Consider the following 14,575-nt stretch of genomic DNA (forward strand, 5'->3'; position numbering starts at 1 on the left):
GCAAAAACACTATTGAGTTAATCAACTAATTTATAATTAAAATTCCACGATGGGAGTTGTGTTTCGGGCCCGTCGGTTCCCCACCGGACGCAAGAAGCGAAAACCAGCTCGCCGAAGTCTGGTCCGCGTCTGAGATTTCGCGGTAATCGCCGTCAAATTCATAGAACAGCAATTAATCGCTCGTCGACACTCTCTGCCCTTCTTCGCTTCGTTCCCTTTGCGGCGCCTCGCGCCTCTGTCCGGTGATTTCGCGCTCGAAAAAAGATCGACCTAGTTTCGCGGCTCCCCTGTCTTCGAGCGGAAACGCGCGTTTTTGTTCGCCGAAACGGAGGCACCGGAAACGGGACGAAGTCGGTTTTAATAAGCGCTTGTCGAATTTACACGATTCTATATTAGCGATAATTATAGCCGTTGAGAGAAGAAATGAGATGATTGCAGCTACTAAATTTATCACTCGTCATACTCGCGGTTGATAATTATAGTTTAGATATGCCATAATTTCCCTTCGTTTATCTTTTTAATACGTAAAGTGCAAATTTCGCAAAATGAAAAAAATAATGAAGGCAAAAAGACTCGAATGATTTTTTTATATCCGAGATTTGCTGCGCGACTAATAAGTATTCAATTATGTTTCTCTCGTAGTGTAGTATGATGATGCATATTTCGTTCGTAATTTCTTTTTTTGCTTTCCGCAGAAGACGAGTGGACACATTTTGCTGCTCGTCTGTTAATATAACGGTAGATTTCACGATAGGACAACGAGACGGCGATATCGGAGACGATTATCAAGTCCTTGTCACTTGACATGTTCTACCGAACACAATACTTAAATCATGTTAATTATCTCACATGTGTTTATCGCGTTCTTTTTTTGCGTAATTTTTTACCGTTTACATAACACGGATTTTCAAATCATCAATCCTTATGACGTAAACATCTATTTTCAGGCTTCTTGACATTCGTAGTACATATAACATATAACATCGATTAAATATATTTATTAGCCTTTGCGATTTCCGCGAGAGTCTCCTCTCGTTTTTCTCACATCCTACCTCCGACTTGATGTTTTAATCGCATTAACTTTAGGATTTAAATTAAAGCTCATCATCTCACCATTTCAATTCTTTATATATCATAATTGATATGAATGTTGAAAATATATCTGCAAAAATTACAATTGAAAATTTGGCGAGTCTGAACAATGGTAATTTTAATCCTTCCGAGAATGTATAATTCTACAAGTCATCCTCTTACCACTTGATGAGAGCCGTGTGTCGACATCAATTATTCATTAATATATCAATCTCTCTCTAATCAATTATTCACTGCTTTTAAAGTAGTTTCTACCGAAATAACTTCGACCACTTAAAAGACGAATACAAGTGAATTTAAACACACTTTTTGCCGTTGGAAATTTGTTAAGGACGTGTCAAAAAGATTGTAAATAAGCCATATCTCTGCCGTTTTCTTTACGACAGCGTATAAAGTATCGACCGCGATTGATTCTCGGGAACCGAGATGAATATCAGAAACGAGCGACGTTAGTTTTTAATAACGGGACTTGAAAAGGACATGTGAAATTCGCGAGAGTTGCCCTCATCTTTTTGCGGGAAAGTTTGCCGGACGATTTCGGAATCGCGCTTCGATCGATAATAATCGCGCATTTTTGCTCGCTCGCCGCTCGAAAGGGCAAAGAGACCTCGCGAGACAAATTGACATTACGCGCCTCAGCATTCGAGACGCGATCTTTCAGGCATTATGCATCCGATGCTTTTTCGAGAATACCATCATGTGCCGCGTTGGTCAACATTTCTTCCGCGCGGCATTCCGCGGCGAGGAATTAAAAGCTGTCTCGATAGAGATATTACCGAGCGGAGCTCGTTCGGTGGATTTACTGTAGCGATTATCTCAATTAACCGCGCGCCCTTTTAGCCTCCTCTCGGTCTTCAACTACGAGCTGAAGTGCCACCTGCGGATCAGTTCCCGCGGCGCGGTTTTTGAGCCGAGTTACATTCAAGTAAGACGTTAAGTGCATCCCATACGTTTCCGGAGAGCGTTACGACCGTCTCGCAAATTCCCATTAGCGAACCTACCTCTCATCAGCTTTCGTCGCTCCGGTGTTAAACGTCAGGCAGGTTTTTGTCCACGATCAGTCGCCGCTCTGCTGAATTCGGCAGGTTCCAAACGGAACTCCTCATTGTCAGTATCACGACTGAAACATAACCGAGAGGTATTCCTTCAGAAAGAGATTTGTGTAATCCGCAAGGAGAGATGGAGTCTTACATTTAAAATTTATATAGATTGACACTGTTTGTTATACGATTTTTATATATGTATAGTTTGATTTGAGCATCTGAATGAAATCTATTTATACTATATTGCACAAGCATTATTCGCAATTTTTATATATTGATGTTATTATATTTCATTAACTTTTTTTAAACTTGATGTATTAAATTTGAAAAAAAATTAATGAAATATAATAACTTCTCTTTTTTTTCGAACATTTATGTAATCACATGTATTCACAAGGATCGAAATTTATTCCTTAATCTTTTTACAATGAAATACAGCGCGTATAAGATCTCGTACATTTTCGTCCGTTCACAAATACCTATTAGGTCTCATTCCTAAGGCTAGCCTTGTATCGGCGTCATCCTTTTGGACGTGTTAAGCGTCGGCCGGCTTTTTCTCTCGATCGCTCGCCACGCCGTCGAATTCGGCAGATTCCAGACTCTGGCTTCTGCCCATTGTCACCGTTCCTCCGCATTAGCCCGTGTCGGCGCGGGAGGGACCGAGGAGATTAATTAGGGACGATGTTTTAGCGGCAAAAATTGGAATGAGATGGGAGGGGGAACCAGGCAAGAAGTGGCAGCATCAGCAGCCGCCTTAAGTCGCGCTAACTAACCCGGCAACACCACGCGACGATCGAATGGACCTCATCGCCCCTTGCTTGCAAGAACGTGCTACAAATTAAGCCCGGATCGGCAGAAACCATCTCGAAAATTTAGCCGTCGGCTGTTGCTCCCTACACTTCATCGCCTGTACGCTCGCGAACAGGGACGGTAGCAAAACTTTTCATAGCCTGAATTTAGTTTCCAGCAGTATCAAGAAGAACGTATATTTCTTTTTTCTACATGTTGAAATAAATCTAACATATAAATGACGCGGAAAATTAATGACTATTCTTATAAATAAAATATAGTGATGTATTTATGTTATTTAATAGTTTGGCAAGAGGAGAGAAGATATATTTCACGAAAGCGTTTGTCTCTCCTGAAATAATTGATTTATTTAAACACAGCCGAAGAACCGTACCGCGAAGAAGCACGGGGTCATTGTCCTCGTGGTTGGGAATGCTTGAATCTCGCATAGAGCGATGTCGATAAACGACTTTGAATTCGAGACGACGAGGATCGAAACGCGAATACGGCTCTCGCCATCGTTTGAACAAATCTCTCCTCTGGCAACGGCGACGACGATTGTCGCGGTATTTATACGGTAGTCGCCCGTTGTCATCGCGTCATTTATCCTATTCATCGTGCATTTCGTTGGTAATGTTTTACTTGGCCACCCCGCCGTCTTCTCGTCGATGTTCTCGTAATCGTTAATTTACAGTTATTTCTCCGTTTACATTTCCATCTACCATTGCTGCTTCTATTTTCATGACAGACGAATTATTGGCATTCTCGTGATGAGCTGCGAGAATAGCCGCTGAACACGTCTGCGTGTTCTATGTCTATAGAATTTGCTATTATTTAAAGTTGAACGAAGACTTATTTTCTTTTCTAGAAAGAACAGCGCCGACAGCTCTTACAGTGCGACTAGATTGTAGTAGAGAATAACTAATTATTCTCGCGGTTCCGCAAGCTTGTGTCATTATTCAAATATGGAAGAAACCATTTTTCTTACGGATAGAGAAGACACAACTTAATAAAATTAGTATGTAATCGATTATTCCATCTTACAAATCGTCTTGTCGCGCCAAACATCTTTAAAAGTCAACATAAAAATAACAGACTATATACGGAATGCGCGACTGTGAATTAAAATAGATTGTAAAATATATTACGCCACTTGGTGCAAGATTCCGGCGCGCCTGCTATTTATTCAGCGATAACCGCGGCTACTGTAATTTTTCTTTCCTCGGTCGGTCGGCTGCGAAAGAAACAACGGGGCCTTCCTATCAGCAGGAAGTGTTCGGCGTGGCTTTTATCGATCGATCCGCCATGTCGATCGACAGACCGAGGCGCTAATGGGTTAGTCAGCCTGTACACGAACAACTCGCCTTGCTTCGTGCGAGTAGACCGGCTGTATGGAAGAGAGAATGGAGCGCGCGAAAAAATGTCTTCTCGTACGCTTCTATATCTTTTATACATATATACCTATACCCTACCTATCTATCTACTTGTACACGTGTGCAAATCGTTTGCAAGTTGCGTATACACACGTACATGTGCTATGCCACACGCGAGGAGTGTCGGCTATCGCTCTGCGGAGACATAATCGCGGGTTAAGAATAATAAATATAGAGATAGACACGTGTATACAAGACGTGGGGATGTGTCTTTTGCGGAGATTATTTCGATGACTTATATAGGAGCGATCGTTCAGGCTGCCAGTTTAAATAAAACCGCACACATGTATGTATATATCGATCTTGATTTTCGCGTGCGCGTTTAAAACTAGTCGATTCTGTAATACGCGGCCGGGTGTGGCGTATATTTGCGTCGTTGTCCGTCACAAGATATCCCTCCCGGCGATATATATCTCGAGTCGACTCTCCTTGGAACGCTGTCCCTCCGCCCGAACGATATTTCGAGTTACAGCGAACGATTAGTAAGGACGAATATTAGTCGGCGGCACGAAGTGTAGCTCGTTTATATTTCGCAAGATTTCATTCAGTCGCACGATTGTTTCGAGCGTCGAACTCGATCTTTCGTTATGATTTATCGCGGCGGCTGCCGCACAATGAGGCAATTAGACCCCGATTCTTTATCTAATGGAAAATGATAAATAAATTACTACATGCGCCGGCCAACGTGTCTCTCTTTCGTTCGCGATATCTTTCGATCGACTTATTGTTAGAGAAGTCGATATTTTTCAGTCTTTGCCGGATTCAAAGTATACCTGCAGCAAGTCTCGACTTTTATCTCCGCTCGCATAAAATCATAACCGAGAGAAGAATGTTAATACCCTTTCCGCACACAGTGCGACTTTTTTCCCTTTCTGAAGCGCTCTTTAGCGCCGTCGGGCAATTAGCGCGGAATTAGCCGTGCGTTCGCGCGATCTTTTTATTGCGCGTTGCGTATATAAAGTCATTCGGCGCGGTTCTTACCGGAGCAGAGGCTCAGAGCCGCGCATACCGTGACATTCAGACGGACCATGACGAGGCACAAAGCGTAAATATTGATATAATGATCGTGTATTATTATATCGATACCTAGCCATTAGAATGTCCAACGTAATCTAGAGATAAAATGCAAATATCTTTAATATCAAAAATAAAAAATTACTAGTATGAATATCTTCTCGATCACGTCTGATATTATTTGACATTAAGAGAGAGAGAGTAAAGACGAAATATAATATAATCCGCAAACTTTAGATTCTCTTTTCTAAATTTATTTGAACTTTATTAAGATTGAATTTGACCTTTATTAAAAATGAATGTGTCTATTTCTGTTTCAGATGCAATGGGTAAGTGAATCTTTTTCCATCCAAGTCAGCATTATTGGGTAAGCGTGACAGGATTAAGACAATTCTTTCGGAATGTAGAAATCTCGTATCTGCGTGCATTGCAAGTTTAATTATTGCAATTAACGAAGTGGTTCGTTAGAAATTAGTAACTCTTGGCCGAGAAAAATCCAAGTTTCCGGTTCTGCGTAATCGCTCTTGTTCGAGAAAACTCGCCGGATGAATGATCGTCGTAATCGCTCGGTTCATTTACAGCGTTCACGTGCGTGTTGCGAGATTACCGTCGTTGATACGAAAACGTGATTGCATGCACGTGTGAACGCGCGCGATACGGTCGCGGGCGTAATTAAAAATGGTTTACGCGAAACTTCAGGATGTTAAGAGGTAAAAATTAAAATTAAGCTCTCACACACATGAAATTAGTGCAAATGTAAAAAGAGAGAAAAACAAATCTGTTTTTTTAAATTCCCGTTATTTTTAATTCCGACCGAATTTTTATTTCGTCGTTCGCTATAATAGTTACGACGGAATTAATTGAGCGCGATTAAATTTGAACATTGAGCGCAAAATGTATAAAGGCAACGGGCAAAAAATATATTTTAAACCGGATATATGCAAGCGAAAAAAAAAGAAGTTCTCGATTCGATAATAATCCTTTTAATGAATTGTGTCGACCGACAGCGACAAGGCTTGGTGAGAAGATTTCGCGTTCTGTTACGATCTGTTACGAGCGCGCAACTTGGCCATTCTCTCTTACATTTCTTTTTCTCTCGATTCTCTCTTGCGCGTTGCAATAACGAGGCGCTTCGGCTTAATTAGATTAATTAGATTGCAGGCGGGAGAGGCGGATCGCGCGGCTTTCTGAGAAAACCGCTGTTAACCGCGCGTTATCGTTGCCGAAAGATCCCGTCTTTTTTACGCGGCATTTCGTAAACAAAATTCTGCTCGTTTTCAAGCACGGGATATACAAGCAATTTGGGATTTATTTCACCTTTGAAAAGACCGATTTTTATTTTCGCCTTGCTCTCGAGAGCTAATGGTTTCTCAACGTTACGGGGATTAATTATGCCGCACTCGTTATACGCAGTATATTCATTCCATAATCATTAACGCAGTATTTAATGCATAGATGGCAAAGTCCGATGTTCAAGAATAGTAGCCTATAAATATTAATGCTTTACGTTGCCTTTTACTGTGGCAAACCAGGTAATGACACGACGCTGTTGGTAATCTCGAAGAATAGGGAACCGTGTACGGATGAACGACGTGTACGGGTAATCAGAATCTTGAACGAGTTGCGCTCATCTTTCTACGGGTAGTCTTTAACAACTCGTGCAGCTATCATTAATCCTGTAGCCGGTACACAAAAACTCGTACAATCAATCTCCGCGAAATGCTGGATATTATTACAGTCATCTCTCATTAATGCTTTATTGCTGTCCAATCAGATCGATTTACATCGGTGGTATATAATTTAGTATTACCGCTTAATCGCTCAGTCCTTCGTAAAATTTACGATGTCAACGAGATACAAAACATCGTTAGCAACTTGAGTTAATCAACACAATGTACGTATTAAAGAAAGTGCAAATGTATCTCAGATATTCTTTTTTTTTTCGTACAATTCGCGGCCAATTCCATTTATCTCAATTTAAACGATATTTGACACATCGTCATTAAATTTTGTCCGTCGAAAAGAGACTGTGCGAAAAAAACCTCATCTCATAAGAGATGTACCTCCATCGGCGATTCGGTCCATCAGCCGATGATTATCAGAGAGAAGCGAAACGAAGGCGCGATCAAGTTCTTCTTCTAGTTTAGTCGAACGGACAGCCTGAACCTTCTCTCTCGCGGTCGCGGCAAAAACCTTCCCGCTGGCCCTACTTTTTGGTCGTTAATTAGTTGCATTTTTTTACGATCGCGCGCACACGTGCAGAGCGAGCCGACGAAATAGATGGGGGAGAAAAAGATAATCATGGAGGAAGAGAGATACCGGAGAAGAGAGGACGCGGCGTCGAGGTCTCGAGTTAACTCTGGAGTCTCACCGCGCATAATGTTCGGCATTGTGCTCCTCGGCTTCGCCTCCTTTCGTCCTAGAGTATACGTGAGCCCTTTGTCCACGCGACGAGAAAAGCGTAGCACGAAATACGTACACTCGCCACGTCGCGGGCATCGCCGCGACGGTTAAAGTGTAATTACCGGTCGTGACTTGAAGTATTCATTAACGCCCGCGGCGGCGAGAGGCCTCTTATGGGAACACGGCAATTAGATAGACCGTTCGAGTGTGCATTCGTTGTTGAATTACAAACGGTATCCGAACAATCGGCCCGCTACTATATAGATGTTAGAAATCGCCAGGAAAGTGTCGATCAATGATTGCGCCACGCGAGTCGTCTGTAGTTGACGTTTTATAATAATGTCTCAATGTGGAAGATAATTTAATTCGCTCTTTTGTAACAGTATTGGTATTGTTTGCTTTAGAATTCCGACAGGGCTACTCTTTTCAACATGTATGTAACAATTTGCGCGATGTTAGATAAGTGAAGAACGTAAGGAAATTGAAGCAGTATATTAATTTAATACATGCGTTCTCGCGTCCGACGATACGCATGAAATTAATTTACGCCGACGGATCGTGTTCGAGGGAAAATTAATTTCGCACGCGTCCGTCTCTTCTTATAAAAATATGATCATGAGCGTGTATTACAAGCGGCTTAAATTGAGCGCGGCGGTGAATCATGCGTGGATGGGCGGTTAATTAAAAAATTCGGTAGTCGTGAAAGGTTGTGGAATTAAATTTTTTGGAGGACGAGTGGTCACGGTTAACGACGCGTGTTTATACTTATTGGGTATCAAGGCCGATTGGATCCGGCGAAACGATGGCGATTTTGGGGGAAGGTCCATCCGATAAGATAAAACGACTTGTGCGCTGAGATGTTGTTGCCCCTTTGCTGCTCTCTTGCGTCCCTTTTTACGATCGCTCGTACGGGGATATACCTTCCTTTTCGCGTTTTCATGTTACACGAATATATACGCATTCCCTTGCGTTTCTAAATGAGCGTTAATTATTCGCAATCGTTATCTCGACGATTACTATCTCCTTACCTTCTTTCGCGCGCAAATTTCTAATGAACGTCCGTCGATTAAAATTTGTATTCATGAAATAGATATGGTTTCATGGGAAGACGGTCACAAAATGAAAACCTATTAAATTAATTCGACATAACTAGAATTCGCAACGCGACCGGTTGTCGGGGGAAACACTCGTATATATTCCCGTCTCTACTTTCCGCGATAATCTGTATACTTATGCATATTAAACGGACGCATATCGAAGTCGCCGTTGCCTTCGCGAGAGACTGGCGGAGTGGATAAGATAAGAGGCCCTTACTTTTTCGATTATTAGCCGTTCTCGTTATCTCTGAGGACTCTTTGGCACCTCGTTTCGTGACGCAGAAGCCTCCTCCAGCTGTTGTCGCACGATCCCGAACGGGGCTCATAATGGCGCGTTTGTCGGATCGTCTCCGACAATTAGAATGCAAATCTGCAGCGTATGCATATATATACACGAGCCGGGCCCGTAGCCGATCGCGGACCCATGCGCGGTTTTATCCGTCGGATATCGGGGCCCCGACAAGGCCTGCTTGTCCGGCCACTTTTGCGACGCGGCCCGTCGATCGGGCCCCGAAATTCGACGCCTTTTATGGCCCGTTATTCCGCGAATCGATGAGAATAAGAGCTCGAGAGCGACGCGATAACGGCGCGAATACATGCTCGAACGGATGCCATCTCGATGGGGTTCTCGTATTGCGTTGATTAAAATTAAAATTAAATGCCACTTTCGAAAGTTTTACAAGCCTACGATGCGCCATTCGATAACCCCCCTTTCCCCTTATTTCCTTACCGGAATAAGCGATACGAGATGCAGACGTGAAATCGAATGGATCTTTCAGTATGCGGGATCAACGTTATGCATACGCATGATGATAAAAGTGTTACGTTGTTATGGCTTGAATCGTTTCGGCTTCGGTTTTTGGCTCTCTCGATGGCGTGGTAGTGGAAGAAGCTGAAGTACAAAAACCGTAAGTGCTCGGGCGCGCGCGCTTGGAGATAGAATTTCTTACGACCAGAAATACGACAGTATTAAAGTCGGTTTTACACCGTCCCGGAATGGCGGAACGAGCCGGTTAACGTCGATCGCGGCTATACGCCAGGATTTCCCTTACATACATATTGCGCTCGATTCCTCGGATTTACCTCTAATAGCGGAGGCCCCTCCTCCTCTCTCGGACTCTCTTGCCCGACCACAGTTTCTCGTGTAACGCACGTCGAGGGAAACGGGTTCGAACTTATCGAAGCTTTCTTCTCCCTTCGTTCAACCGTGAGAATGAGAATGGAATTTTTTCTTTTTTCCAGCGCGACTCCTTCCGGCGTTTCCTTCCGTCTTTGTGAGCTCGTTGTATCGGTTTCACGTTTTCGCGGCGACGCAGCCAGACTCTTCTCTTCGCAGTCAGACGATTCCGTAACGTCGCACGGTCTGCGGTCGCCCGACAAATAGATTACGTGCTCGCGAAGGGTATTCTTCGTGATGGGGCGCTCGTCGTCCGCCCTTCCTTCGTCCCTTCACACATGCCACTCACGTACTCATCCGCGTTCCGGGTACGTCGTATCCGGCAAGAGCCGTCTCTCCCGCCCGGCGCGTTCTTTATTCCGTTTTCCCTTCCTCGGGAGGCTCCTCTCCCAAAAATTGCAGTGCGTTAGCACGAAATCCACTAACCATTCCATTATTAAATCTGTGTCTGCATTATACGGAAAGGGGAGGGAGGGAGGGCGTCTCGCCGGCATTAAAATTCACATCATGCCGGAACCGTCGAAACGATGAAATGCGGTCTCCTCGTCGATACGCCGCAATGGATTACGCGTAATGACTTTATCCGCATCGCGCAATTAAGCGCGAATCTGCATCGCTCGTCGATATAATCACGCATTTTTCTCGATTAAGAAATTATTCTTTAATTTATTCAGGCGCATATCTATTACGTTGGATATTATGTGATTCTTTAATTATTTTTTAATCTGATCTCATCATCTGATCTGACGATCAGACTCTTTAATTAAGAAAATATATTATTACATCATTACTCGATAAGTATACATTTAATGCAAATTGTATGACATAAAATAGCGCGAAATGCGGGTCCCATTGTATGAAAAATTATGAGAACGAGTTCGCCGATACTGAAGATTATTAAAAAAATTAATTATCAGATGGAAACTGGGTAATTTATGTCTTTCGCGGGCGCATTGCATAAATACAATTGACTCGTGGTATGTGATCGACCATCGCGCAAACGCGTTCACCTAAGATTTTAATTCACGATAAAATCGTGCCTCGTCATCATCCGTTTTCCAAGCACCAATTACGTCCTTATACCTTTCGCAAGATAATCTTGTGGCTGCTGACACCCGTATTTCTTTACATCGTTACTTGTCTCTATCATCATTTGAATAAATCGAAATTTAGCTGAATAATTAATTTTCTTACGCTTTTATTCCCAAAATAATTTTTTAATCATTTTTATTGCTACGTCTTAGCACAATATTTAGCAACATTCTTCACATCTTTTTAAACATTCTTACTAATTTTAACGTTTCTACATTCTGTGATATAAAATACGCATCTATATATAATAATCTATATATATTCTCCTTATTCTATAGATATTCATAATTTTAGCATATATAATCCTTAACTGTGCTAAGGTCAAATTCGCGACCATCTTTTGGCCTTAACACACTTAAAAATTAATTACAATTTCGTACTTGGCAAAGAGGAGTAATGTACTTGTACGCAGAGTTAATTATCATTAAATGACTCGTAATTTCTCGGGACGGTAATTTGCTTCACTATAAATAACGCGATCTCGATGTTCGTATAGAACGTCGTGACCGATCGACTTCTTGCCGCGGGAAACAACCGATGCGCCGGTGTAGATACATCAACGAGATTCAGCGACGAGATGATGAGAGAGCCAACAGAGTAATCGGCGATCGGCGCGACACACGATATCGAAAAAGCGGAACACTTCTGACGAGGAGGTGACTAAATCGACTGTAATCTGCTATCGTTCGCCGTTGAAGGCAAGAAAGCTGGAAACAAGAGTAGAACGAGGGATCGTGGATTCGCCGATGGCGCGGAAAAAAGCTCGCGCTTGTGATCTTACCGCGTGAAAGAGACCCAGAGAGAGGGAGAGAGAGAGGCGAGTTGTTTATCTACTTATTATGTCAGCCCGATTGCTAATTGGGGATATTTGGCCCCGGCGGTCGCGGCATGTTCGCACGTATCTTGTGTATGAGAGAAGAGATAGATGATGATGCCCCCTTTTTTTTTCTTTAACGCGCCGGTCTACCTGTGCGTATCGAACCTTCTTTCATTCGCGGCATTCGCGCGATCCCGCGATTACGAGGATCTAATATCTGGCTGGCTCGATGACCGGACTTTTTGACGGGCTCGCTACAAGAACGAGCGCATACCTTTCGACGATCGCGACTGGACCGCCGTCCGTCTTTAGGAAAGACTATCGTGCGTGCTCTCGCAAATGTATCTCCTTTTTTCTTTCTTTTTCTCCCGCTCGCAAATTCTGTCAGGCCGGTCCTTGCGTCGTCTATCTCTCGTTGGTGCAGCGAGAGATGCATCGCTTCATTCCGCGGTCGGTCACTTAATCCATTTCTCGAGGATTTTTGCGTTAGATGATCTCGCGCGAATTCGAACGAGTTGTCAGTATAATTTCTGATGAAATTATTCGACTTCTCATTTTACGCTTTTTTTTGGTGGAAAATCTCGTATTAATGTAACAAAATATGAAGATGGACAGGAAAAAAAAATCATCGTCGCATCTCATCGTATTTGAAATACCGATAATGCAAATTTTGCAAAAATTCTGCAAATTTCAGTCATTTGAAATACATCGACAAAGCGATTTATTCTCTATAAAGATTTATTCTGTTGATTTTCCCGCTCCGCGCGGCTTCTCGGATACACAATACCGCGGGGCAACCTCGCGCCGAGTCTAAAGTCGTAAAGCAATTTCGCGATCGCCTTATCTTGATATCTCACAATTCAGCAGACGTCATAATTTAAGCGCGCGGCCACGAAGAGAGCGAAGCGCGATTAAGACATCGAGCTATCGGTGGACGATGAAAAGGGAGAGAAAGGAAAGGCGATCGGGAACGAAAGGAATGAAACGATGCGAGAAGGGAAGCGAGACGAAGAATGAGCACATTCAGCGAGAATATAGCCGCTCGAGAGGTGGGAGAAAGTCTTATCCGGTACACCGGATAGGATGTGTGCAGCCAGTCGCAAGAGGCGATGCAGTTTATTAATGTGATTTATGGGGAGGCGAATGCCCTTCTCGAGCCGCGGTCCTTCGTACGGTTCACCACCGTCCCTCCACCTCATCCCCCTATGTCCGTCCTACGACGTATCGAATCGATCGAGTCTTGTTTTATTTATTCGCCGAAGGAAAGAAAGCGCGCACCGTGTTTATACGTGCATGCGCCTCGCACAGGTGTGTAACGCGGGACGTTAATGCATCATGCTGGTCTTATTTCTCTTCGACCGAAAGAGACTTGTCCCACCCTGGTCCCCAGCGGTCAGGTTTTCGGTTTAAGCGCTCTCGGGTTCCAATACACGCGAGTTGAAACGACGCCGCGTGCACGCGCGAGCAGCTTTGATAGTTCATAAAGTGAAACGGATTCCGATTCGGCATCTTTTGTAACGCAACTCGCCATCTTATTGGGTCGATTCGTGTGAGCGGCTGCACTTTCCAAATGCTCTTATGCGATCGCGAATAAGAGAGGAATTTTTAAAAAAAGTTATGTCCGAGAAATTTGTTCTTGAACGAGCTTCTTTTATTTAATCTGTCTCGAGAGAAATTGAGAGATATTTTATTCAATATGGAAATCTTCAATATTTTTTTAATATACATTTTATGTTAATTTATATATCTTATAATTAAATCGATTACTTTAAATAATTATTATAATTATTTGCGTGTAAATAATTCACGGTGAATAATTAAACAATTAGCTCATAATTATTGAATAGTGTGTATTTTAACACCATCAGCGCGCGAGTTTCAATAACTTTGAAAGATTTAATTAATGTTGGAAGAGCAAGAAGAGAGATAATTTTGATCCGCGATAATCGATAGGACTCTACTCTTCAAGGCGATTTCAAAGTTTCAGTCTCGTCGTGGAAAATTATCAGTTCCATAAAAGATTTGATGATTGGTCTTATCTATCCGACCCTTTCGCGTATACCTTCGCGAACATAAACTCTCAACGATGTGGTCCATGGATCGCTGGTGATCGTCGCAAGAAGAACGAAGATACTTAACGGACAATTTATCGTACAATTAGCGTCGCTTATCCGACTGCGCAGCAGAATATAAACTTGAAAAGGCGCGCGCGAACGGACAACCGGTTTAATGACATCTATCACCGCGATTCTTGGATCTGACCGCCGATATCGCGATTTCGCGGCATACAACTTAATAAGCGACGTAATCGCTTCAAGCAAGGGCTGAGTCAGAGAATTGATTAGGCACAAGTATAGACACTGCGATATCTATTTTTGAGTGATATATTATAATTATTTGTAAAAAATTCACAAAAACTGCAAACATAATCTACGACCTAATTATATATTAATAATAATTAATAGAGATGTAATATATATAAATGTTAAGCGATAACATCGCTTATCGCAGCATGCAGCACTTGCATAACTAGATTTGTAATCCTACTTTGTAGCTGATGTTATCGCATCTTGATGCTAGTAATTATGCATCTTATTAGCACGGTTAATGAGTTTGGG

The 14,575-nt window shown here is 42.7% G+C and overlaps 1 protein-coding gene across 6 annotated transcripts in view; it reads left to right on the forward strand.

Moving 5' to 3' along the window:
- The window catches only part of Hth (Meis homeobox homothorax), a 380,805-nt gene that overhangs the window by 151,012 nt on the left and 215,218 nt on the right, over nucleotides 1-14,575 (forward strand). For 4 of the 6 annotated variants that reach the window (XM_083040066.1, XM_083040070.1, XM_083040065.1 and 1 more), the window contains exon 8: nucleotides 5,692-5,700. The exons of the other annotated variants lie outside the window; for them this stretch is intronic. In XM_083040066.1, coding sequence (XP_082896192.1) covers nucleotides 5,692-5,700 — 9 coding nt within the window. The remainder of the gene's footprint in view (nucleotides 1-5,691; nucleotides 5,701-14,575) is intronic. 6 annotated transcript variants of the gene reach the window in all.

Source organism: Prenolepis imparis, unplaced genomic scaffold (genome assembly GCF_030444845.1).
Source record: "Prenolepis imparis isolate NDT839.2.m4 unplaced genomic scaffold, iyPreImpa1.0 SCAF_6, whole genome shotgun sequence".
Taxonomy (NCBI): Eukaryota; Metazoa; Arthropoda; class Insecta; order Hymenoptera; family Formicidae; genus Prenolepis; species Prenolepis imparis.